General features: G+C 38.9%; 1 protein-coding gene across 9 annotated transcripts in view; it reads right to left on the reverse strand.

Annotated features, from left to right (window-relative positions):
* Positions 1–27,963, reverse strand: part of CDC14B (cell division cycle 14B) — a 76,336-nt gene that overhangs the window by 44,891 nt on the left and 3,482 nt on the right. For 7 of the 9 annotated variants that reach the window (XM_030566408.1, XM_030566414.1, XM_030566409.1 and 4 more), the window contains exons 2-4: positions 15,792–15,885; positions 14,562–14,637; positions 8,634–8,726 (exon numbers count right to left, since the gene is read on the reverse strand). In XM_030566408.1, the coding sequence (XP_030422268.1) occupies positions 8,634–8,726; positions 14,562–14,637; positions 15,792–15,885 (263 nt within the window). Of the gene's footprint in view, positions 1–8,633; positions 8,727–14,561; positions 14,638–15,791; positions 15,886–16,884; positions 20,300–27,963 lie in introns of those variants that run through there. The other 2 variants (XM_030566410.1, XM_030566416.1) reach the window with 2 other exon arrangements.

Below are 27,963 nucleotides of genomic sequence, written 5' to 3' on the forward strand. Positions count from 1 at the left end.
TCAAGAATATATAAATACTTTACAAAAAAGATTCTCAACATCTGATAGATTAACTGATATTTCCCACCTAATCGTATCTTACAAGAAAATATTTAGATAGCAGAATCAAGATAAAGATACATCAATTTAACCTACAGGTCAGAGTTATATTTGTTGTGTTGTCATGAAACATATAGGTGGCCAACGAAAGACAAATGTTTTGTTGTTGTTTTTTTAAATTAAAGTGGATCAAAACAGGCTCACAAATAGAGAGACCTTACCATCTCTGAAAAACTCACTGCTAATCATAAAAAAGGAAGAACCTTAAAAAGTCTTGCAAGTGAGGAGGGAAGATAGCCCAAGAAAGCCATTAGCTGCAGAGTCTAGTGAGGACACCATAGAAGGGAGCACTGTCTTAAGTACAAGCATATCCTGCGCAACCTTACTTCTACCAAAGAAAAAGGGGCAATCAGGTAAGTTTAAGAGGGAATAAACTTCAAGGCTACTGGAAAAACTGGTAGAGAGAGATGAAATTAAACTGCTACTGTGAATGCAAGTTATTGGAACAGTTTTTATATAATGTTTTAAAATAAGTCAGAGTAGGGAAATGTTGTAAAGGGCAAATTCTTAAAGACAAGACTCAAGGCAGGTTTTGCTTAAATGAAGGATAAGCAATGGAGTCTTATATTTCCTCTCTCCAAAAATACACTGCTGCCAACTCCTTTCCACATACACCCATATAGCCTTAGCCAAAGATTAATCACTATGCAAATACTAGAAGAGAAGCTGAGCACCGGGTATCACAAACAGAAGGGTTATTGCTTCTACAGCTCCCTCCTTCTCTCCAAAATACTGTTTTTCCTAGGTGTGGCATTTTCAAAACAGAATAGCACTATGGATCAGAATGGGTGAAAAACACTGCTTACCCTGAAGAAAGAAGATGAGAAAATAGACAAAGTACAGAGATGAGTCCTGGAGAAGGTGACCTGAATTACAGCAGCTCTTGGGGCGTTACCCATGGAGGGTTGCCCTCCAAGTACATAACTAGTGCCAAGCCTGAGAAAAGAAACACTGTTACTAAGTTAATGCAGCAAAGGGAGGTCGGAAATAGGGAGGTGGGGCTGGAACCCAGGAGGTTAAATTTGGTTTATCTGAGTACAGACACAATAAAGATGGAAGAAGGAGGCTTTCTCCACCCACACCTAAGTCCTGGTGAGGATCAAAAGAAGCCATTACAGAAACATTATAGATCATCTCAAAGAATCTCTGTTTGGTAGAACAGTAATGCCTAAATAATGTACATTGCTTCCAGATAAAGACAGTTCTGCCTTAAGGATGACACAAAGCTGGTTTTGTTGTTAAATAATTAAACCAAATACTTTTAGCACTCAGCCTTTGGGTTTCAGTAAGATACATATTCTGTGCTGTTGATCATGTTGGGTACACCCCAATCTCATTTGGTCAGAAGCTTGTATCCCTGCTGGTACATTCTGACCACTTCAATGACAATTTAACAGACTGCGACATTACCGAAAGTACAGGGGAGGATCAGAAATGAAAAGGATCAAGATTCCAAATCACTAACAGAGTAAATGTAGTGATAGAAATACGCTTACATTTTGTTATAGATTTAGGATCTTAAAGGAGTTAGTTTAAAAACAAAAACTTTGCTTTTTATCTTTGAGATCGTGTTACATTGAAGAGCTCCGGCTGCTTGAGTTAGGCCTGGCTGGCACAGGAGGCACACCTGGAAGAAAGCAATAGATATAAAAAGGAGTGTTTAGGCTGGATGGCCCATTCGGAAACTAGAGGGAAAAAAAAAGTTGTTAAATGAGAAGGGATGGGGGTTAAAACATTAAAAAAACATAACGATGAAGAAAAGAATTGGAACAACCTTTGCTCATAAACCAAATCTTTGTGTGTCAGCCTCACAACGGTTAACTAGGACTTTCATAATTAGTTTAGTAAGTCAGTGACAAATGTTGCTATGGTATGCCTTGATTTGCTTAAGTGGCAGTTACAAGGATTACAGGATGCAACAAATTATTGATCATTGCAACTTTAAGGACAAACAGGTTTCAAAGCAAGAGGCTTTGAAGTTAATAGTACTGATGTATCACTTGAATGCTTACTATTGATTGTTCCTAGACAGAAATGCTCTGAGGAGTACTAATTATTTTACATTTATTGCATTATAAACTTGGGGTGCCACCTCAAGTTTTATACAGCTTTTTAAGTGTTAAAAAAGAGCAAAAATTCAATGTCAGTTCCCTAAAACTGGAAAATCTTTGTAGATGCGCTAAATAAAAATTGTTTATCACACGGAGATATGGTTCATCTTTAAAAGAGATTACTTAAAATTAACACATTCAAGTGTGATCATTCCTCTAAAAAGTAAGTCTTAAAATGGGCCCAAAAATGTTCCCCATAATCCTCCAAATTAAGAGCTACAACAGTTTTAAAATCCTAGTTACGAGGGCTCAGTGACCCAACAACAAACCCATCTTGCTGCATATTTTGGCAATGTAACTGAGTGTATGACTATTCTATTTGATAGAGATAAGATGGGTGAGGCAATATTTTTTACTGGACCAACTCATGTTGGCAGAAGAGACAATCTTTGAGCTGGAGAGAGCTCTTCTTCAGTTCATTCAACTCTATTCTTCTGAACTGGCAAGAAGTGTGAAATTATAAGAAACTTGATCTTTCTCATGAAGAAAAAAAATCCTTTTTAATTTCTGTATTTTAGAACAGACTTATTTAAAAGCAAATTGGTGTAACAATTTAACACATTTTGGTTGTATTCTTCTACATCCCATAGAGTAAAAACACAGCACTATACATTTCACTGTTGCATCTCTGATGACTTCCTCCCCTATCTAATTTCGTCTGCTTCCACCCAAACTCCTCACTTCCCCAATCTGCAGTGTGGCTAATACATTTCCAGAACTGGAACAGAAGCGGGTTACAGAAATGAGATCTCTTCAGGCATCTAATATGACTCACTTGACAAAAAAGTCAAAATGTCATGAAGGACTCACAATCTTGACAGCCCAGGAAGCAAGAAACTAAACCCAGATCTTTAACATAACAGTGAAAAGCATTACTGATAGGCCAATGACTGGAAATCTTAAAAATATATATATACACAAACTTAAATTTTGCATTCATTCCATTCACACTTCCCTGTACTGAGCTTTAGCGAATTTTACCCTATAACTGAATATACTCTTGACTACTAGAATAATGTAAGTTCTTGCCTCTAAGCACTGAGGCCTTGTTGCTTAAATCCATTTAAGTTTAATTCAAACAATACATGCTTAAATACATATATTTCTCTAATGAGATAAAAGTAGCACAGAATATTTTACAAATTAAGTAACTCTCTCTGAATATACATGTATCATATATACTGGAGCAGTTTTTAAGCCATTTTCTCTTAAAGCATGATTCAGTTCCCAATATAGACAATGGAAAGACTTGAGGAGGACTCCTCATACAAATGTCTGGGTAGTTTAATGGCAGGTCTGCCTTTGGGGGTACAGTTCTGACAGGTGTGGATGATCTTCACATAACCCTCTCAGTCCACAAAACTAGCGCTCCATGGAAGATCTTCTATGGGGTTAGTAAGGAGATATCCCCAGAGGTAGTATTCTCTTTATCCGTTACTCCTAGAGGAATTCCACGCCACTGCACATGCACCAAATTCAGCCCCCCCGCCCATTTTTCTCTGAAGAAAATACATTCTGCCTCAGAGGCACTGCAGTTATGCCTTTCACCCACCAGGGGCTGCAATGGCAACAGAACAGAGGGCAGCCAGCACACTGGCAATAACAGTCAGCAGCCAATAGGGAGGAGAGGCCGGGTTCCTCCCAGCACCCTGTCTGCAGGGCCAGGTGAGAAGCAGGGCAGCTCCAGGCACCAGCACGCCAAGCACGTGCTTGGGGCGGCAAGCCCCCAGGGGTGATCTGCCAGTTGCCGCAAGGGCGGCAGGCAGGTTGCCTTCGGCAGCATGCCTGAAGAGGGTCCACTGGTCCTGTGGCTTCTGCGGACCTCCCGCAGGCGTGCCGCTGAATCCACGAGGCCAGGGGCGTCCCGCAGGCAAGCCACCGAAGGCAGCCTACCTGTCGTGCTTGGGGCGGCAAAATACCTAGAGCCGCCCCTGGTGAGAAGGCATGGGATATGGAGGGGGACATGTGGATACTGGGAGGTCACAGACTGGGGCTTAGAAGGGCTAGTGGCAGGGACAAAGTGGGGTGGGTGCTGAATGGGAGTGGGGATGAAGGTGGCTGAATGAGGATGCAGGGATCCATGAGGACGGGGGAGATGTGCCTGACTGAATGGGAGACACTAGGGGTCAGCCAGAGTCTGCACGGGGGAGGCTCCCCAACTCTCAAACAATCCCTCCCACCCCCAAAATCCTGTTCCATACTTCTCCCACCCACACCTAATAACCCTCCAGGTTCACTCCCAGGTTCCTTCCCAGCAATTAGTTCCCTCTTGCTCAGCTCCTCTGTTATCTCTGATTACCCCAAGCCTTTCTACTGTTTCTGAGGGATGCAGGAAATATGTTTCTGTATTGTAGTTTAAATGAATTATTACTCAAAGTTATATATTAATACGCCTACTAAGTAATCTATTTGTCAAAAATCATTTCCTGAATCTTTTTTTGTTGTCCATATTGTTACAGACATACTTGTTAGCAGGTATTTTGAAATAAATTATCAAAATAATTGAACTGGTATGATTATATTGTACTATTCTGACAAATAAAATATTTAGAATTTTAAAATACGGTGTGCATAATTTTTAACTTTTTGGTGCAGAATTCCATCAGGAGTAATCAGTGCCCTACCCACCAGCATCCAACTGAGAGGAGAAAATATGGCCCTATGTATTTATGAAGGTTTATACAAATAGTCTCCTCCAACTGTGTGCTCCGGTGTATGGTGTCCTGGCAAGAAAATTGAATGAATGATCAGAAGCGGGATCGTTAAAAGTTAATTTAAAAAAGGTAGTTTACAAGTTACTGAAATCACGGATTACTTTGCCACTGATTACTATTATTTCTGCATTTTGGGTGCTGCATAGGATGACAATGGCTATGCTGATGCCATGGTACTACACACAAGACCAAAAATAAAAGAAACATTCTATAATAAAAGCAGTCCACATTTACCTTTTGGCCTACTGAGTAATCAAATTACTTCTAAGGACTGGGTTTTTTTCTTGCTTAAAAACTGTGACCGATCAGTTGCTTTAGTATCTCAACACCAAACAATTAAGCTGAAGCAAGATATGTTGCATGTTTCCAGTCAATTTCAGAATGCTGCAATGATAATGTAACATTTCTAAACTCTTGGAGGTGTTAGTTGAAAAAAAAACAAAAAAACCTCTCACATTTATAATGTCAAAAGCTTCATTTATAAGCAAAGCAGAACAGGCAACAGGAAGACCCTGGGAAGCTGGAAACAGACCTATTCCTAACATAAACCAGCAGCAGGGAAACACTCAGAAATGCAGGAGCTTTATAGCCCTCCAGAGCTCTTAAAGGGGAACGACCCAGGGGGGTACGTCTACACTACGGGATTATTCCGATTTTACATAAACCGGTTTTATAAAACAGATTGTATAAAGTCGAGTGCACGCGGCCACACTAAGCACATTAATTTGGCAGTGTGCGTCCATGGTCCGAGGCTAGCGTCGATTTCCGGAGCGTTGCACTGTGAGTAGTTATTCCGTAGCTATCCCATAGTTCCCGCAGTCTCCCCCGCCCCTTAGAATTCTGGGTTAAGAGCCAAGTGGCTGATGGGGCAAAAATCATTGTCGTGGGTGGTTCTGGGTAAATGTCGTCAGTCATTCCTTCCTCCGGGAAAGCAACGGCAGACAATAATTTTGCGCCCTTTTCCCTGGATTGCCCTGGCAGACGCCATAGCACGGCAACCATGGAGCCCGTTCAGCTTTTTTTTTTTTACAGTCACCTTTGTGTATTGGATGCCGCGGACAGAGGCGATACTCCAGCGCTACACAGCAGCATTCATTTGCTTTTGCATGATAGCAGAGACGGTTATCAGTCGTTCTGTACCGTCTGCTGCCAGTGTAAATTGGCAATGAGATGACGGTTATCTGTTCTTCTGTGCTGTCTGCTGCTATCATGGGTGCCCCGGCTGACATCCGCCGGGGGCGCAAAGGCAAAACTGGGAATGACTCCCCGAGTCAATCCCTCCTTTATGGTTTCTAAAAATAGAGTCAGTCCTGCCTAGAATATGGGGCAAGTGTACTAGAGAACCAGTGTATCATACAGCACAGCTGCTCCGTGTCAGATCCCGCAGAAATGATGAGCTACATGCCATTCACAGGGGGTGCCTCTGCAACAACACCACCCGTTGCTTCCCTCCTCCCCCAACCTTCCTGGGCTACCGTGGCAGTGTCCCCCCCATTTGTGTCATGAAGTTATAAAGAATACAGGAATAAGACACAGTGACTTGTTAGTGAGATAAAATGAGGGGGAGGCAGACTCCCGGTGCTATGACAGTCCAGGAAGGACATTAAGCAGTGCGGGGGAGAGGAGCCCAGCATGCTGCTGCTATGATAGTCCAGGCAGTACAGAATCTTTTCTTTACACAGGAAAGGGAGGGGGCTGATGGAGCTCAGCCCCCAGTTGCTATGATGAGGACGGTTACCAGCCGTTCTGTACCATCTATTGGGAATGACCGAGAATCACTCCTATTTTCACCCAGGCACCCCCGGCTAGCCTCACCTGAAGCAAGCCAGGAGCACTCACGGGGTGATAATAAGGACGGCTACCAGTACTACTACACCGTCTGCCACCAGGCAGGGGAGAGGAGTGGATACTGCTCTTCACTGCTGTAGCATCGCATCTACCAGCAGCATTCAGTAGACATAGGGTGACATTGAAAGAGGTCAAGAAACGATTTCTTTCCCTTTTCTTTCACGTGGGGAGGGGGGAATAAATTGATGAGCTATTCCCTGAACCACGCTGGACAATGTGTTTGAACCTACAGGCACTGGGAGCTCAGCCAAGAATGCAAATACTTTTCGGAGACTGCTGGGGACTGTGGGATAGCTGGAGTCCTCAGTACCCCCTCCCTCCCTCCATGAGCGTCCATTTGAGTCTCTGGCTTCCCGTTACACTTGTCACGCAGCACTGTGTAGCCTGTAGATTTTTTTTTTCAAAAGCTTTGGCATTTCATCTTCTGTAACGGAGCTTTGATAGAACAGATTTGTTTCCCCATAAAGTGATCAGATCAAGTATCTCCCGTACGGTCCATGCTGGAGCTCTTTTTGGATTTGGGACTGCATTGCCACCCATGCTGATCAGAGCTCCACGCTGGGCAAACAGGAAATGAAAATCAAAAGTTCGTAGGGCTTTTCCTGTTTACCTGGCCACTGCATCCGAGTTCAGATTGCTGTCCAGAGCGGTCACAGTGGTGCACTGTGGGATACCACCCGGAGGCCAATACTGTCAATTTGCGGCCACACTAACCCTAATCCGATATGGTAATACCGATTTTAGCGCTACTCCTCTCGCCAGGGAGGAGTACAGAAACCGATTTAAAGAGCCCTTTATATCGATATAAAGGGCCTCATAGTGTGGATGGATACAGCGTTAAATCGGTTTAACGCTGCTAAAATCGGTTTAAACGCGTAGTGTAGACCAAGCCAGGGTTGTATGGACTCTAAATCCCCTCTCAAGTCACCAGTAAGATGAAGAGAACAGGTCCTTCACCTCATTCTTTACTTTTAGTCAATGCTCAAAGAGAAATGAAAAAGTAAAGTGCAGTCAAGCTACAACACAAGTCAAATACCAGAATCTTAACAATCTACAGTCTGTTGCATCTTTATATTTCAAACATTCTGCATTTTAGACCTTCGCTACACGTTTTTGAGGTTCCTGCCTCAAACTTAGTCTTTCAGAGATTGAGTAATATGAACGCAACCAGTTATGAGGTTTTTCCCTTCGTGGCCAAGCACCTGACCCAGTGCATCTTCAGGCACTCTATCCAAAACCCCCTCTATACCTTTGGATATTATATCCGTTCTGAGCGAACCACATAAAGCTTTTTCTTCCTTCCTCTAAGTTCCATTCCTGGCTTGGGTCAGGAAAGGGATAGGCTGGAGAAGATACATTTCCCAACATCTAAACTCAGAAATAAAACATTTGATGGTATTTGGCCTTTACAAAAAGGATGAAATATGATAAGGTATCAAGAATTAGCCAATTTTCTTTTAAAAAATTAAATATTGGGAATAAAAGACAGAAAGTGCATTTTCCAAAAGCACCTAAGCAACTTTGAAAGAATGTATAGGATTTGTGCACCTATATCAGGTGAGGGATTTTAGAAACACTCACCCAGAAGATTTTTGTGCAGCAGAGGAATAAAAAACTCTTAGGGGCCTTTCCTGTCACATCAATCACTTTGCTGGGGTGGGGGGGAAGTTTGGGTAATCTCTATAGTAAAGAAAGTTGTCAAGAGCAACACCAGGAAGTCAAACTCTTAGCCCTCTCCAGCACCACTTTTTAAAATAAGGGGGAAAAAAGTATCATTCTTCGTATTTTAAGGACTGCATATGGGATATGATAAAAAACCAAACTTAGCAATTCAATTTATAGTAAAAGGTTAAATACTTACTGCGTAAGAGCCTATGAGGAATGCAGCATTTGCTTGTTTTTTCTGATCAAAGCCAGTATAATGAATTATTTTCTTCCTTATCAGTGTAAATGACTGCATCAAGAAATGAACAACAGTGTTATAATTTGGCACTTCGAACTTAAATTTGCATAGCCTGATAAAAGTAAGTTTGAAATCACTGCAGCAGAACAGCCAACTACACACAGAAATTGGCCTCACTGGAAATATGGTTTCCAAAATTAATTCCAACGGTTAAAATGCCTTTCTGGTTAAGATATGATCAAGTGTGTTATTCCATTTTCAATCCTGAGAAGTGCTCAGCATCCAGGCAGGATCAGGGTTTTAGTGTACTGGTTGATGACAAAGCATCAAATCTGTTGAAAATCTAGTTACACTGGACCATGTTATGCCATTCTAAATAAGAGTGGCAGAGTGAATTTTTTTACAAATTTCAAATGTAATTTTTAGGGCAGTCAAGCAATTAATCGCATTGTTAAACCAGAATAAAATATCATTTATTTAAATATTTTAGATGATGTTTTCTACATTTTCAAATCTATTGATTTCAATTACAACACTGACCAAAGTGTAGCGTGCTCAGTTTATATTTATTTTTATTACAAATATTTGTGCTGTAAAAACAAAAGAAATAGTATTTTTCAATTCACCTCATACACGTACTGTAATGCAATCATGAAAGTTGAACTTACAAATGTAAAATTATGTACAAAAAAAACTGCATTCAAAAATAAAACAAAGTAAAACTTTAGAGCCTACAAGTCCACTCAGTCCTACTTCTCGTTCAGCCAGTCTCAGACAAACAAATTTGTTTACATTTGCAGGAGATAATGCTGCCCTCTTCTTGTTTACAGTGTCACCTTAAAGCGAGAACAGGCGTTCGTTCACATGCCACTGTTGTAGCCAGTGCCACAAGATATTTACATGCCAGATGTGCTAAAGATTCATATGTCCCTTCATGCTTCAACCACCATTCCAGAGGACACACGTCCATGCTAAACAGAGTTTTGCTCGATAACGATCCAAAGCAGAGTAGATTGACACAAGTTCATGTTCATCATCTGAGTCAGATGCCACCAGCAAATGGTTGATTTTCTTTTGTGGTGGTTCAGGTTCTGTAGTTTCCACATCTGAGTACTGCTCTTTTAAGACTTCTGAAAGCATGCTCCACACCTCATCCCTCTCAGATTTTGGAAGGTACTTCAGATTTTTAAACCTTGGGTCGAGTGCTGTAGCTATCTTTAGAAATCTCACATTAATACCTTCTCTGCGTTTTGTCAAATCTGTAGTGAAAGTGTTCTTAAAACAAACATGTGCTGGGTCATCATCCGAGACTGCTATAACATGAAATATATGGCAGAACGTGGGTAAAGCAGGAGACACACAATTCTCCCCCAAGGAGTTCAGTCACAAAATTTAATTAATGCATTTTTTTTTAAATGAGCATCATCAGCATGGAAGCAGTCCTCTGGAATGGTGGCCAAAGCATGAAGGGGCATATAAATGTTTAGCATATCTGGCACGTAAATACTTTGCAATTGCAGCTAGAAAAGTGCCATGCGACTACCTGTTCTCACTTTCATGTGATATTGTAAATAAGAAGCAGGCAGCATTATCTCCCGTAAATGTAAACAAACTTGTTTGTCTTGGCGATTGTTTGAACAAGTAGCAGCACTGAGTGGACATGTACACTTTAAAGTTTTACATTGTTTTGTTTTTGAGTACAGTTATGTAACAAAAAAAATCTACATTTCTAAGTTGCACTTTCATGATAAAGAGACTGCATTATGGTACTTGTATGAGGCGAACTGACAAATACTATTTCTCTTGTTTATCATTCTTACAGTGCAAATATTTGTAAAAAATAATAATATAAATGAGCTCTGTACACTGTGTTCCGTGTTGTAATTGAAATCAATATATTTGAAAATGTAGAAAACATCTAGAAATATTTAATAAATTTCAATTAGTATTCTATTGTTTAACAGTGTGATTGAAACTGTGATTAATTTTTTAATCATGATTAATTTTTTGAGTTAATTGCATGAGTTAACTGCAATTAATCAACAGCCCTAATAATTTTTCCATTATGAAAAGTAGTAATATTATGACGAAGGAAAAAGCTCCTGTGTTCTTTTTGGTGGCATTTTCTTCAGTTATTTTAAATATCACAACACTGATATTAAATATGTGATACTGAAACATTAGAAAGTTGTAATTATTTTAAAACAGACATACACAAGTAAATATTTTTCAAAAACTCCAAAAATTCAAACTTATATTTCCACAACCAACCTTAACTTCTGTCCTGCATACTTGCCCAATCTCCTCCTCTCATCTAATGTGGTATTTGTATCCAGTGCTGCTAGTTCATTCTCATTAGTCCCATCATTTTTCAGCATTAATACTGCCTTCTCACAAGTTCCTGGCAGCTCACAATTTCTACTTGAGCTGAATGAAGCTCATGCAAAAATTCTGGCTGCATCCAACAGAGACAGCTGTCGAGAGCCTGAGCTGCAGGCAACAGGCTGAAGTCCCCAGCTGCCACCAGCAGAGGCTGCTGCTCTAATTGCTGCCTTCTTCAGAATCTTTACTCCTCTCTGCTTTTGCTGTTTGTGCAGAGCAGTCCATGAGGACAGGCAAAGAAAAGGAGAGCTGGATCGGGACAACAGGTAGCTCCTACCCATCAACGGTTAGCAAAGCAAAGGCAAGCAATGGGCAAGGGAAGAAAGGGTCCAAGGAGTGTGTCTCCCCCCATCCCCTTCTCTCCAGCCTGCTGGGAGTAGGCTTTAGCCCAGTTGCACTCCTCCTTTCTTTCTCTCACTTTCAAAATCCTATATAGAGGGAAATTGTGTGTGGGCAATACATGGGGACAGAAGGAAGGAAAGGAAACTGGGCAGGGGCAATATCTCAGAGTTGCTAACTCACACTATTTTAATTGCAAGTCTCGGGATATATCAGGCGGTTCTCTTAAAGCTCCTTGAGTCTAAAAATTACATTAGACGCTTAGCTTTCATTTAAAAAAAAGTTTTCAAGGTTTTCTCCATCACCTAGAAACATGAACCTTAAAGGCTCAAGCCAGGAAACAAGAACAAACCACCCCAAATTTACTCATTAAAAGCTCATGATTTGGGAGAGTAGGGGGCTAACTTATGATTTTTGAACACTTGGCATTAGCAATCCTAAAGGGAAGGGGGAGTCCAAAGAATGCACAGCATGATACAGGGCAGAACAGCAGGAGTTGCAGGGATCCTAGGACAATACTTTGGGATGGGATCAGCCCCACCTATCAGCCAAAAAGAAAAGGAGGTCTCCCAATTTGTATTTATTACACATCAGGAATTCCCACCTGATAGGGGCAATTCCATCCACTATTTCAAATATCTGAGAACAAAACATAAATCCAATGCAAGTTTAAAAAAAAAAAAATCTTGTTTTATTTTAAACTAGTCACATGAATATTTTTGTCTGTCTCATGGTTTTAGAGCTTGTAGAGCTGGCAATACTGTGAATCTTATTAGGAAGTTACAAGTATGTGCTCTATTACAATCAGTAAGTATAACAGAAGTTGAATAATGTAGACTGGATTCTTCAATTCAATGGAATCTGAGTATTTTGGCAAAATTTAAGTCTATCAGACCTTCTGAGACAGGCCTTCTGCTGCTATTGTCCATGACTCAGAAGCAGGCACTGCTCCTCTCTTTTCCCATCTACACAAACACGTTCCCAGTATTTCTTAAACTTCCTGGCTGGAGAAGACATTCCTCCCTCCCCTTTAGCAGAACTCTCACTCCAAGGAAAGTTTACGGACACTGGGGGCATAGAAAAGGATAACTGTATTGGCTCACATACTGATAGAGAATGCTGGCAGTTTCTACTGGTAGCACTGCTAGTAAATGCTATGAAGTCTAGAATGGGTATCTGAAGGAAATTTTAGGAGTTTAAGATTATACTGCAACCTCTACCCACCCCTGAAAGTGAATGGAGGAAAAAAATGTACACTGCTAGAAAAAAACCTGAAACAGCAGCTCTGGGTGGATGTTACTGGAGAATATGGGCAGGCAAGAGGCAACACCAGCAATGACAACAGGTGAGGTAGAAATTCTCGAATTTCCCCCATAAAGTTAGAAAAACTAGCCATAACACAATAACTCCCATTACAAGTTCATATTTTGAAGCAATGCACTGCAAAAAAGGGTTCTATAGAGTATCAGATCTTTAGCAATGTTTTTAAACCTCTACTAGGACACATATGAGGTTTCAAAATATCTATATGAAATTACTCCAGCATTTTTCACTTACCAATCATAGTCCTGTACACGAGAGATAAAATGTTCATAAGCACTCCAGTCCCATTTTCAAACGGGAGATAGGCTCAGGATTTGTCTTAGCCAAGGGTCCTGGGCAAGATTGGGTAAAATTTCCGAAACAGTCTACATTTTTACTGCAAGCTATTTCTGTGATATAGCTTGATCAGAAACCTCAGAATAATTTTCAAAATATGAATTACTATCCATATTTTTAAAGTCCTAAATCAGAAACCACTTGTGTTTGAATCACCACAAATTTTGCTAAACCACCATCCAACTCCATGATACACCTTGTTTGGGGGAGACAAAACTGGATTTTCAATAGAAAATTACAAGCTTACTAATGAAGTGATTGCAATATGTTTTTAAACGTGCACTACTAATGAACAATTTCTCTTATCAGCCCACAATGCTTAAAAGTGAAATGAGTCACTCAGATACCATTATGATCAGTGTAGAATGAGTTCTGCACTGAACGTCCCTTTAAAACATCTAGCATGCAAGTATATTGCTCTCACAAACCAACCATTTAAAAATAAATCACAATATGGAAACTTCCGTGGAATAATTTTCAAGCAAAATCGGAGCAAATTGTCATAGCTAACCGAATCTACACATAGTAGTGTATATGGCACAATGAATCTGAAGCAGACAGCTTGACATCAGAGCTAGACAGCAAGGAACATTCACAAAATGCTGAGATTTTCTGTTAAAGAAATATTGTATTGCATACTTCCAGTTTTCACAGTTCAATGCAGGGTTTCAAGATCTGACTAATGGGCTCTTGAACAAGCTAAGAGCATATGAATTTTAGTAAGATTTTTATTTTCCTAACACATTTTGTACTCCAACATCTGTTAGAGGTTGACAAACTTGCATTGGATAACTTGCATTGATATAGAAAATGTAAGGCTTTATTATTTTGATTCATAGAGATACTATAAAACATAACATCTACCAAGAGCCCAATTCTGAATGGTACAGAGCGCCTCCTCAGAGACAGCAAGTTACCTCAACTGCAGGAGTGGGCCCTAAACATATTTTTAAAAAGAAAATGTGGCTCCCTACAGAAATGTTGTGAAGACCAAAAAATAAAAAAAATCAAATTAAAACAAATCAAACAGAAGCCATATCAAATCAATGTGTCTCTCATTGAGCTCTGAAACTCACTAGACCTTGGCAGATTTCCAAGGAGACTGAATTCCAGAGGAGGGGGCCTTCTACTGAAAGAGACCTTTGCCCACTAGAAGTTCTTCTAGTTCTTTCTAACAGCACTAATACTTAGAAGTTGCACTTTCACAATAATTACTGTAGAACTACTATATCCTAAAGGCAAATAGTTTTCCTCTTACATCCTGAATCACTCTGTCTCTTCCCTCCATTCCACACACGCGCCTGAAAATATAATCTGGCCTAATCTGAGAACACAAATATATACTGTATACAGTTTAGTGTACAGATCCAAAACACAAATCTGAGTGGAAATCCACACATCAATCTGAAGATATTTCTCAAACAAGGCACATTTTTTCACCTTGCTATTTTTACAAATGGGCTAATTCCAATATTTTATATCTATTTGGTACAAAACAGTTTTTACCTTTAATTTCTTATTTAGCTTGCAACAATATCTGTAAACCATTGCCAGATTGAGAGGTCCAAAATCTGCGTAGAAGCTTGTGGGGAGGGAAAGAAAGAAAACATTTTGCTTGCATCTGTTTTGTAGAAATAATTTTAAAGAAATCCACATGCACCAAATGAAAACTAATAATTAATGCACATATTATACTAGATACAAAACGTCTTGAAATTGCCATCTTAGTATAGTTCTGTAGTTTTTCATCAGCTTTTAAAACATTTTAAAAATTATTCTGCTTTTTTCTCCACACAAGACCTCCTAAAAGGTCAATGAAATGATGCAGTGATCAAACTTTTGAAAGCTCACAGTAAGCTAACATTTTTTTGGCATTGCATTAGGATCTCTTCATTTTACTGACAACGCAAAAGCATGCCTTCAAAAACAAGGTTATTGACTAATTCCAAAATGCTTCTGCTGGCACTAGCTAAAAGCTATGAGAATCACATTAAAATATTATTTATATTATATTACTCATTAATCCTCAAAGCACTCTAATATTCTAGTGTATACAGAGCCCCACTGAAATACAGAAAATGAACAAAACACAACTTGAGTAAGATGAGCATAGAAATTTTTTTAACTAAAGATATCCTTATTTTTTTCAAAAGTCCTAAGGGACCTTTAATATCCATGTGGGATGTCATGAAATAAATAATAAAAAATGTCAAGGACTTATTTGAAAGACCTATGCTGTTCACTGCAGAGTACTTAATGCATACATGCTGGGGTCATGAAGTGTTGAGTCAGCAACTGCCAGGTTTTGCCCCATCTATTATTCTAGGAAGTTTAGGTATTTTACGCTTGGTATTTGGGCAACTAGAAACATCCCTTCTGGCTAAATATTTCAGTTAATGCTTCTAAATGTTTTTTATCTTGTAGTAAAGTATTCCGATATCTTCAGTAGGAATAAGGTATAAGTAAGAAACAAAGTTTCTGAAATTTTTCAAGATAGAAATTGGTGAGGAGCCACCAGGCCCTCTCATGTATAAACTGCCATTGCAAGTGAAATTAGCAGGGACTAGTACACTAGTTTTGAAAATAAACTCTATACATAAACTTCTATAATAGGTACAGAAGTTTTAACTACCACTAATAAAAATAAACTAAGAATTACATCACTTGCTTATTAGTGCTTTTCTTACCAATTTACTGCAATGTTCTGTAGAATACAAGAATAAGGACTGTACTTACTTCTCATATACAAGTTCATCATCTATGCAGAAATAGTGTGTATTTGCAACACCACTCTTTGGTTTTTGGCAGAGAATTGCAAAATAAAGGCGACCTGAAATGCAAGAGATTTTAAACTAATACTACCCTTAACATTACAAATTTCCACAGAAAACTTGAAATGATGTTCTTAAATGTAATAACTTTAAATGGTCACAACTTAGTATCAAATTTTCCTTTCAGGGTTTCCGGATTAGAGGACATTATTCTTCAGGTGCTAGGCAACAAGGAAGACAATGATTAAGCTCAAAGGCTATGTTTTGGTTACCAAATAATTTAAAACTTACTTGTGATTTAGTAAAAAGCTCTCTATGGTTTTCCTCCAGTAAACAAGTTGTTCAGAGGATAACCAGACTGCCTTCCCATAACCAGTTTGGGAGGCTTCGTGTGCGTTTACACAAATATATATGTATATGTCTATTGACTACTGCAGTTCAGAGAGGTGCAGACTTGGCTCTCCTTTGAAATCAGAGAACAACCAACCAGCCCCACACGCGCACACACAAACATGACCTGGACACTTCTTATTCACAGGAACCTAAAACAAGATATTTTCAGTCTATTAGAGGTGTGCTGGTGAAGGTGGGAGGAAAGAGTAAAAAGTGACCAAGAAGAGGGAAGAGAAGCACAGTAAAAACTGATAAATGACAAATAGAAAAAGAAGGTCTTAAGTTTGGATTCTTCCTGTGAGATTTCTTTGTTTGACAATGCACATGCATTTGTTATGCAAGATGTGATTTACTTGTATTAACTTTTAACTAGCTTCGGTAAAATATCAACAGGCTGAAAAAGGCAAGGAAATTACAGACTGCTGTTGTTTAGTGTCTCCCAAATCCACTTTACATTCACTCATAACAGTTCAAACAAAAGAAAACGCGTTTTGTTTCAAAGAAGCAAACGCGACAAAAGCGGTGCAGTAAAAGTTATGACGATGTCATCGGCAGGATCTCCTTGTTCACATGCATGATTACAAAAAGAGTTTCGAAAACTTGTTTCTTTAACAAACCAAAAACAGGAAAAAAAATCACTTAAACTGACATTTTAAGTTGCTCACCTTTGACGAACTCCACAGAGGGGCGCGATTCCTTTCTGACGCTCATCACTTACAAACACTGAAAAGGGGGCCAGCCCCCACAACGTTACCGAGCCCGCCACAGCCCACTCCGTTTGTCACTGTAGTCTGACAGCGCGGAGGAAACGAAAGCGCCACTCCCCGCAGAGTTTTAAAGATTAAAGGGCAGCCTCCACTCGAGGCGCATCCAAATGCAGCGTGAGCCCCGGGGTGTCTGCCCTGGGCCCCGCTGGCCAGCCCGCCGCCCGCGCTCCTTCAGCAGGTACGACGACCAGAAGTGGGTCGCCAGCAGCTGGCGGGCTCGGCCCGCATCTGTCCCTTTCTTCGAGAGAGACTTTTCAGCTCCGGAAGCTTCCTTACGGGCATTCAAACAGAAGCGTCCTCGGGCCCGAACGAGCCTGATGCGCCCACAAGACAAATCCCAGCCCTAGCCAGGCAGAAAACCAGAGCGCGTCGCGCAAGCCTCGGCAATCGCTGCCCCCGCCGGGGGAGAGCGAAGAGCTCTCGCCAGCGAGTCCTCCCATCGCAGCAGCCATTGGCCGGCAGGCGGCGCAGCCAGTGGGGCACAGCAGGGCCCGGGCCGCTCCTCTCCAGCTTACGGAGAAAACAGCTCACCAGGGGAAGCCCCACCCCGCGGCCTGCGGCTGTAGGGGAGACCGCCCGGCCTCGCAAGGCGCCTCCGGCACCGGGTGCTTAGAAGGGACTGTGTGAGTGCCCGGGGAGCGCGGGACAGCAGCGCGCTCCTTGAGTGTTATTTTTAAACGAGGGCCTGTCCCTACACTGTACGGTGTGACTATAGCCTCTTAATCAACCACCGCGCTGCCAACTGGGCATCTGCCTGCAGCGCACGTACCAGTGTGGCGTGGCCCCTCTGGTGTTCCCTGCAAGCGGTGCGCTCAAAATCCTTACGCCCAGGGCCTTGCAAACACAACAAAGGTGCGGCTATTGTTAAAGACATTAAGCTACTCATAAACCATTTTCGCTCCGCTCAAAACAGTGATGAATGTCCAAAAAGAAACGAAAAAAACCCAATTCCTTGATTTGAAGGTGGGCCTTGTGCCTCACGTTGGTCTTCAGTGGCCACCTGAAGGAGCAGCATCGACAGGTTACAAAAGACCTTCCCGTTCCCCATGCCAGAGACGAAGAGTTGCTCCAGTTCCTAACTTTTTCTGGGAGTGGCAGGACTAAACTCACTCTTAAGAGTGGAAGGAAACGTGAAAGGGAAGACCCATGTCGGAATTGGGAGAAGGGGCGGGGCAGGTTGAAAAGGAGAAATAGCAGAAAAACAAAATGCAAGAGTTAAAGCACCCAGGAGCTTTAAGCGGAGCGGCGGCGGATGGAATTGACTGACGAGGCTGGCGTTCAGTAGTTTGATTCCATAGTTATTTTGGAGTTTACCCCGTAAATTTTCGCTCATTCGAAAAAGCATGGTGTACCAATACACAAAAAAGAAATCCCTGAGAGTTACGTGAGTAGCATCTATTTAAAAATAAAAGAACATGCATCCCTACATCTTTTCACATTTGTATGGTTATTTTAAGAACAGGCAAAATGCAATTGCCACTAATTCATATCTGAATTTGTTTTATATTGATGCTATAAGAGTATCAAATTGAACTTCAAAATTTTTGTAAGTAGCAGCTGTATGTTGCATTGCTGCTGGTAATCAGGCCATAAAAACTACCTTGCAGCAGTATACCAATACTTTTCTTCTTTGGAAAAACAACACTGTAAATACACAGATAAAATCTGAGCCCGAATGATGGAATTTCTTTTTTACCCTGTTAAAGTGCATGAAATGACAGATTTATTGCAATATTAAAATAGATATCTAAATAAGTGTAAATGCATATTTTTTCATAAATTACACTACTCTTGTATTCTCCCTTCCTCAAAGATTCTGCTCATTCACTTATTACATCTTGGGCTAAAAATCTTCATTTACTATAGCCTCATTAAAATCTTGAAATCTTTAGCTGTATTGTGAAACTGCAGTAATGGAATGTATAAGCCAACATTTGAGGGTAGAGTACAAAGTTACCCCCAGTATTTTTGATCCTCAAGTGAAATTGTGAAACGCACAAATGTGCAGCAAAGCACTATTTCAGAATAGCATAAGCATTTTTAAATGGTCATATATAAATGATATCTTCAAGTCAAAAGAATTTAAATGTTCAAAAATATCCATGTGATTTAGGAGCCTATGGGCCAGATTAAAAAATATATTTAAGTGCCTAATGATGCAATAGGCATCTAGCAGGACTTACAAAAACTCGATGTGATTATGTCTCTTTTGAAAATGTCACCCAAAAAGTGTGTACACTCAAGGAGAAAGAATACGAAGATGTGATGACAATACAAATGTTGCCACTCTCGCATGTGCAGGCCAAATGTTTAGTGTAGTTTAATATTTCATAACTGATTTGCAGTAAAGTAACAGGTTTTATCAGGACTTGTTTCACTCAGCCAAAATTTTTTGCCATGCTCAGACCCATATGTTTGCATACTAATATCACAGGTATTAATCAATGCTTAAAAGAATATTTTACAATTGCACTAAAACTTTGCAGAGGATCTTTTTCACTCAGCTTTAGAATTTATTTTAAAACTACAAAATCCAAAGAATTTAGTTCTCATTCATGATGATAATCCACAGACATTATTAGAATTCTTGACTAGTACAACATAATTTTTCATTCAATTAGTTTGCAAAGCTTAGTTGGCACTGCAGCCAAAAACTTATTGATTAGACTGAAACAGCCTCCCTTCTCTTATGTCTACTCATTCTCTCATTCATTTGTTTCTAGATTAATCAGTTCAATTTATTGATGCATAAAGAAAGACAATTAAAAATAAAAACTAAAAAAAAAACAAAAACAAAAAAAAACAGCCACCAACCAACCACACTAACAATCAACAAAAAAGAAATAATGTAGGATTTCCTCAAGCAAGATAGAAGCTTCCAGCCAAAGCTTTCCAAAAAACAGGTGTTTTAAATTAGGTTCTTGGAGTCTGTATTTAGAAAATAAGGATAAGTTTTTAAAGGGAGCCCATGGAGTTAGGTGTCCAAATCCTGCAGAAAATCAGTGAGCATTAGGTGCCTAACTCTCCTAGGCCTCTTTGAAAATCCCACCCTAAATAAGTGATTTGGCATTTCTGAAAATCAAATAACTTGTTTAGGTATATAAATATAGGGCTTTGGGGCTGTTTTATGGCTCTGGAGCAAGCTCCAGGCAAAAACCTGCAGTTCCACTGCTTCGGACTCCACCCCAAAGCCCTGTATAAATATGAACTAATGAGCCTAACTTTAGGACTCTGTGTTTGAAGATGTGCGCCTTTCATTTTGAAACACAAGAACTAAGGGACACCAAATGAAATGAATAGGCAGCAGGTTTAAAACAAACCAAAGGAAGTATTTTTTCACACAACACACAGTCAACCTATGGCGCTCCTTGCCAGAGGATGTTGTGAAGGCCAAGACTACAACAGGGTTCAAAAAAGAAAAATTCATGGAGAATCAATGGCTATTCACCAGGATAGGCAGGGATGGTGTCCCTAGCCTCTGTTTGCCAGAAGCTGGGAATGGGTGACAGTGGATGGATCACTTGATGATTACCTGTTTTGTTCACTCCCTCTGGGGCACCTGGCATTGGCCACTGTCGGAAGACAGGATACTGGGCTAGATGGCCCTTTGGTCCAACCCAGTATGACCATTCTTATGTTCTTATGAAACAAACCCTTAGGTTAACCTGGGAAAAAAATCCACTGTCAAATGTTGATCACATTATTCTTTTAAAGTACTTACATCTTCCATAAGTTCCCCAAAATTGACATTTAGTGTAAGATACAATTTATACCAATAAAAGAATGCTTTTGCAGGTATAACTTATACTACTAGTTTCCTGAATTAAATAAGCTATACAAACTTTTTTACTGGTATAACTGCATCTAGGATAGTTGCTTGTACATCTAAGTCAGTCAGGGATGAGGGAAAAATAAGTCACCCTGACTGAAACAGCTATGCCAGCAAAAGTTAAGCACAGACTGGACCTTCATTGTACATTAAAGGGAAAAAAATTCCCTTATTTAAATGGAGTCACTTACAGTGTTAAGCTAAATCAAAACTCATAATATGTTAATTCTAAATTTTGTGTTCATACCACAAACAATTCCAAAAGAAAAAGATTGACTGGAGAGTCTCTTAATATTGTCATTACAAATGCTATTTTTCTTACTGAACACAGTGTAAACAGCTTCTGACAACCTATTTAAAAAAAAAAAAAAAGTATTTGGCTGGCTTAGCTTTTCCCCTTTATGTCCATTCAAGAAAAAGACTCAATGATTTGTTTAAAACACAGATTTTTATATTTCAAATAATTAAAATAATCTAATAGTAGTTCAAAATAAAGTAGAAACAGCAGTTTAATAGTCCGGGTATATTGTTCACCCAAAATCTGAATCTCATTTCACACTTACTCACTTTAATGGGATTCAGATTATGGGTGAACAATATGCAGGGACTATTAAATGGCTGTTACCCCTTTATTATTCATTGCTATTATTCATTGCTATTCATTGCTAGATCATTTTAATTGTTGCTGTATTCAGAACAGCTGAATACATTTAAGAAATGCAATCTTAATATTCTTAATTTACACATCAGCCTAAAAATAAAACCTGTATGTATTAAATGTACATGTAAAATGTATTAAACCCAGAGAAGCTGTCAGTACTCACAACAACTGATCTGCAATAAAGCTGCAAATGAACTCCATATTTTTAAGGTATTCCCTACTGGAAAATTTTAAAAAAGGAATATAAAATGAAGTAATTTCAGAACAGAATTACGTTATTTACTTTTGCCTACTCAGATTGCTCTCTCACTACAATGCTGAGTATTTTGGCCTCAAAGACAGTGTCAGCAGGATGAGAAACTACTCAACAGAACTATTCTATTCAGGTTTCCTCAAAAGCATTTCTGGCTCTGTTTTATGATAACCATGTAAAACCTGTTACAGTTTTAAACAGCACTATTATACACATTATGAAATGATTACAACTGAAATTAAGTCAGTGGGGCTCTGTAAGGGTCCTGATTGCAGGAGAAGGACTTATGTTTTCTTCCACTTATTTAAATAAAAAAGTTGTGCATCTTAAAGTTAAAAGCCAGGCATTTTGTTTTATTTACAACAAATCTGAAAACTATTTTTCATATACATTATTTCAATAGAAAAGAAAGTTTTAGTGATGAAAAACAAAGCTTAATTTTACACTGGCAGAAGCTAAGGGGAGCTTGCTAATCCTGTGTCAGAGGGATGGAAGAGTAGGGCTGGTTGCCTCACAGAAGGAAGTATTTCTTGTCTCTTCAAGCAGGCAATGAGCTATGAAAATATCTATGCAGGGTATCAGCAGGATACCAGCAGCTTCCCCGTCATGATCTTATTTACTTGATTCTGGGGCCATGGCTACACTGGAGAGTTGCAGCGCTGGTGATGGGGTTATAGCGCTGTGAAAAGGAATGAATAGCACCTCCTAAAAATATTCTCCTTTCCATCACCCACAACAATCCTGGTGTCTCTAGGGATCTGCAAGTCAAAAGTCTTTATAGCCAGAACTTTGAATTCAAAAGGCAGCTAATACACAACAGCACTTTCATATCAGACAGCAAGTAAACATGCCCGTTCTTACCAGAGAGACTATTCTGGTGTCTGAAGAGCGAAGATTCATTTTGTCAAAAGAACAAGTGTAAGTTCTTGAACTTGATGGTAAGGCAGCTAACAAGTCCCTCAGAAGATAAATGTGTAAGAGACTGCATTTTTATATAAAAAGATATTACAGACTTTTACAAACCTTAAATTATTTGAATCTGAAATGGTCTTGCTCATACTGAATTATAAAGAATATTATTATCCCAGAGGTCTTCATGCCTGGAATATTGTTGATAAGAATGGTTTGGATTGGTTTGACTGCACTGCATATGCCAAATAATAAAGAACATAGTCTGGGAGTAATTTGCTGTACTAGTAGTAAGTGTTTTATAGATCTGAGTTATGTACACAATATTTATTAAAAGTTAAGGTTCAGATAATCCAAACAATTCTTTCTAAACCTAGCAGTTATCAAAAAGATGCAATAGATAACATATAGGTATAACACCATGTGATGCCATACTAATTTACATAAAACTGAAGTTTTTCAATCAGTCATATTATAAAGAATTCACTCATCACTGCAGAAATCAAAGCCAAGAGATGATAAAACTGGTAACCATGATAGAAACCAAGTATCAGCATACTTTCTGAACAAGAATATGAGGACACAGGTTAAAATTAAATATAAAGTTAAAGACATCGTTTGAATATAAATAGGGTTTTTTCCCAGACTGAGCATATCTGTTCCACAATCATGGCCCTACTTTCCCTAAAATAATATAATAGAGAGAGAGTCTCTGTTCTCTGCTGCTCCCATGTAACAGACATGTAAATCTGAGAGAACTGAGTTCCCACACTTTCAGCACTGGATTAGACAACAAAAGCCTTAACCAGTTTCTCAAACCAAGGAAGATTTTGAAAGAGTCATAAGAAAATGACGTCATGCTGATAAATAATTACATACTTCTCTTGTAATGAGAGAGATTTATAATGAAAACTCACTGAAAAATGTTTACAAACAACAGTCTGAAAAACACAAGTCTCAATAAAAAAATGTTCCTATCATTCCAGAAAATTCTGTTTACTTCTTAATGCAACAATATCAAGAAAGAATTGTAAATTACATTGTTTAAAAAGAAATTATCAAGGCATATAGTAAACCAACAGAATATTTCATTAAAATTCCAAGTGACAGCTTAAGTAAAAAGAGACAGAATTAAAGCATGAGCATATTGCAGACCTTACAGTACTTCTTAATGTTAAAAAAAAAAAAAATGTACACCATCCTAAATAAAAGGACTCCAAAGCAGGGCTGTCGTTTAGTCACAGTTAACTCATGCGATTAACTAACAAAAATAATTGCAATTAATCACACTGTTAAACAATAGAATACCAACTGAAATTTATTAAATGTTTTTGGATGTTTTTCTACATTTTCAAATGTATCGATTTCTATTATACAGAATACAAAGTGTACAGTGCTCACTTTATATTATTTTATTACAAATATTGGCACTGTAAAAATGATAAAGAGAAATAGTATTTTTCAATTCACCTCATACAAGTACTGTAGCACAATCTCTTTATTGTGAAAGTGTAACTTATAAATGTCGATTTTTTGTTACATAACTGCATTCAAAAACAAAACAATATAAAATTTTATAGAGTCCACAAGTCCACTCAGTCCTACTTCTTGTTCAGCCAATCGCTAAGACAAATAAGTTTGTTTACATTTGCAGGAGATACTGCTGCCTGCTTCTTAATTTACAATGTCAACTGAAAGTGAGAACAGGCATTCACATGGCACTTTTGTGCCGGCACTGCAAGGTATTTACGTGCCAGATATGCTAAACATTTGTATGTACCTTCATGCTTCAGTAACCATCCCAGAGGACATGTTTCCATGCTGATGACGCTGGTTAAAAAATATATTAATTAAATTTGTGACTGAACTCCTTGGGGAAGAATTGTACATCTCTTGTTCTGTTTTACCCACATTCTGCCATATATTTCACGTTACAGCAGTCTCCGATGATGACGACCCAGCACGTTTGTCTTAAAAACACTTTTCACATCAGATTTGACAAAACACAAAGAAGATACCAATGATGAGATTTCTACAGCACTCGACCCAAGGTTTAAGAATCTGAAGTGCCTTCCAAAATCTGAGAGGAATGAGGTGTGGAGCATGCTTTCAAAAGTCTTAAAAGAGCAATACTCAGATGCAGAAACTACAGAACCCAAACCACTACAAAAGAAAATCAACCTTCTGCAGGTGGCATCTGACTCAGATGATGAACATACATCGCTCCGCTCTGTTTTGGATCATTATCGAGCAGAACCCATCTTCAGCATGGACGCATGTTCTCTGGAATGGTGGTTGAAGCATAAAAGGACATATGAATCCTTAGCGCATCTAGCATGTAAATATCTTGTGACACCGGCTACAACAGTGCAATGTGAACACCTGTTCTCACTTTCAGGTGATATTATTAACAAGAAGCAGGCAGCATTATCTCCTACAAATTGCAACCAAACTCATTTGTCTGAGTGATTGGCTGACATAGGACTGAGTGGACTTGTAGGCTCTAAAATTTTACATGGTTTTATTTTTGAATGCAGTTTTTTTTTTATTCTACATTTGTAAGTTCAACTGTCATGATAAAGCAATTTCACTACAGTACTTGTAGTGTACAGTACAAGTACAGTAGTGAAACTGCTTTATCATGAAAGCTGAACTTACAAATGTAGAATTATGTAGAATACATAATGCAGTGAACTGAAAAATACTATTTCTTTTGGTTTTTTACAGTGAAAATATTTGTAATCAAAAATAAAGCGAGTACTGTACACTTTGTACTCTGTGTTGTAATTGAAATCAGTATTTTTGAAAATGTAGAAAACATCCAAAAATATTTAAATAAAAATGGTATTCTATTATTGTTTAACAGCACAATTAATCACAATTAATTTCTGAAATTGCTTGGCAGCCCTACTCCAAAGTATTGCAGTCATTTTGCAAATTGCAATTATTGCTAAAAGTCTAAATAATTTTGTTGGAAAGTTACAATGCAACACAACATGCTTTAGAATCTTACTTCTCAGGTAAAGCTAGAGAACTGTATAGAATATACATACCAAAGATAGGAAATCAAAAACTGCCTACTCATCTTAAATAAAATCTTTACAATTTCTTTGGATTGTATATAGCTATCATTTTGAAAGACATGGGAGATTACGTCTAATAAGTGGAGATGAGTTTGTTCAGTTTTGGCAAATAAAATTCACATTATCTGAGTGTTACGCATTAGCTGAAGAAAAAATGATGAAATCTGAAATCCACTGTAATATAGCACAATGGAAACTTTAAGGAATTGTATTCTTTAGTCAATCATTTCCCTAAATCCCTGATGTTATTCCTGGAATGTGGCAAGTACCTACCATGCATTCACAGGAATATGGGAAAATCTGCAGTGTTTTCCCAGCCAGTGCCCCTTTTTACACCACTAGAGTAAACATCTCAAAAGATGTTAGGACTGCCCTGGAGAGAGTTAAGGTAAAAAAGCAAAACTGAATATGAGACATATTTTTTTAAAAGAATACTTACTGAAGCTTATACTGACAAAGAGTAAATTGTAGTATTAAACACCCAAATATAATGCACAACAGAATTTGTAATCCATGCATGCAACATCAGACCACCATGATTTGTTACATCACAGATTACAAGGATTTAAAAATATTTAGGTTTCTTTAAAGCTGTTGCATTAGGAGAAAAGGAGAGGGCAACATGCAATGTGCACAAGTATTTTGGCACTGATTTTGCAAATAGATGCTTTAGAGCATATTTGTTAGCCTGGACAGAGTCCTATTTACTAGTACGTGTATTTGCAGGATTGGGGCTTTACGTCTTTTGTGTCTTTAGTTAGATGAACTAAGGGTTGTGCATTGTGATGCCATGTGAAATGGTAGGAATGCTAGTTGTCTAGTTGCTAACAGTTGTCTACATGGGGAATTTACCAGCAGAACTATTATGCTAAAACTCCCTGTGTGGACACTATTATTCCAGAATTAAAGTGCGTTTTCCAATTAAGCTTATGTCACTTTGGAGGCAATATAAAAAAAATCTAGGGAAAAAGACACTAGTATTCTGGAATACAAGTGTCCACACAGGAAGTTATACCAATGTAACTACAGAAGTGTATTTGTATCATTACATTTCCTTTTGTAGACAAAAGCTAACTATTTTTATTTTAGATTGGACTATTTTGGATTACTTTCCAACACCATTTGTTTGGTTTGTTTTAAAATGGGGGTCTGGCACTGTTTGAGTTTATATACTCGGTCCACCAGGCCCTGTCCCCAAAATGTTATATGTTTTTCCATGATAAAATTGTGTGAACCTTAACACGTCATTTCTAGCTTTGTTTTAATTTAAGGGAAACCATCAACTAATTGGAAAAAAAAACAAAAACACTTCAATCTATTTTTTTAAACCAGCTATTGCTACAAGTACCACCTACAACACTGTAACAAAGCCTTTTTTTCCCAGTTTGTTTATTTTGTCTATAGAAGAGAGTAAAACTGAGAATACACAGTTTCCTATTTGCATGGGTCTGTCACACAGGAAGAGGAAAGGGTTTTGTGTTTGTTTTTTAAGTAAGGGTATGGCTACACTCGAAACGTCAAAGCGCTGCTGCAGCAGCACTTTGAAGTGTGAGAGTAGTCGCAGCGCCAGCGCTGGGAGAGAGCTCTCTCCCAGCGCTGCACGTACTCCACAACCTCATGAGGTTTAGCTTGCAGCGCTGGGAGCCGCACTCCCAGCGCTGCGGCACTGTTTACACTGATGCTTTACAGCGCTGTATCTTGCAGCGCTCAGGGGGTGTTTTTTTCACACCCCTGAGCGAGAAAGTTGCAGCGCTATAAAGCGCCAGTGTAGCCATGGCCTTAGTCATATCATTCTGAAAAGTTGGCAAGGAGACTGAAGGGCAGCTACAATACCCAACTGTATTAACAATTTTTTAAACTAACTAGAGTTCAAATATCCATTTAAACTAGAAAATAGCAACCCAAACCCTGCATACTGCTCCGCAGAGGCAGACTCCTTTGCCAAAACGAAGCACAACTGAAGGCACTGAGACTCTGTGCAGGTTGAGCAGTTTGTGCAGAGCTGCCTAGAGGAGTGGAGCCTGGGGTTTACCCACCATTTTCTTTGGTAAGGCAGAGAGCACGAGATAAGGGCAGACAAAGAAATAGGGTGTTTTATGAAAAAAAAAGCATTATTTTAATTCTTTTCCAAAGACCAAATATCAATTTTTAAAAAACATACAGTTACAGAGTTTAAGGCCAGAAGGGACCACCAGATCATCTAGTCCACGGGTACTCAAATTGGCAATTACAATGCAACCTC

This window comes from Gopherus evgoodei, chromosome 6 (genome assembly GCF_007399415.2).
Source record: "Gopherus evgoodei ecotype Sinaloan lineage chromosome 6, rGopEvg1_v1.p, whole genome shotgun sequence".
In the NCBI taxonomy this organism is placed as follows: Eukaryota; Metazoa; Chordata; order Testudines; family Testudinidae; genus Gopherus; species Gopherus evgoodei.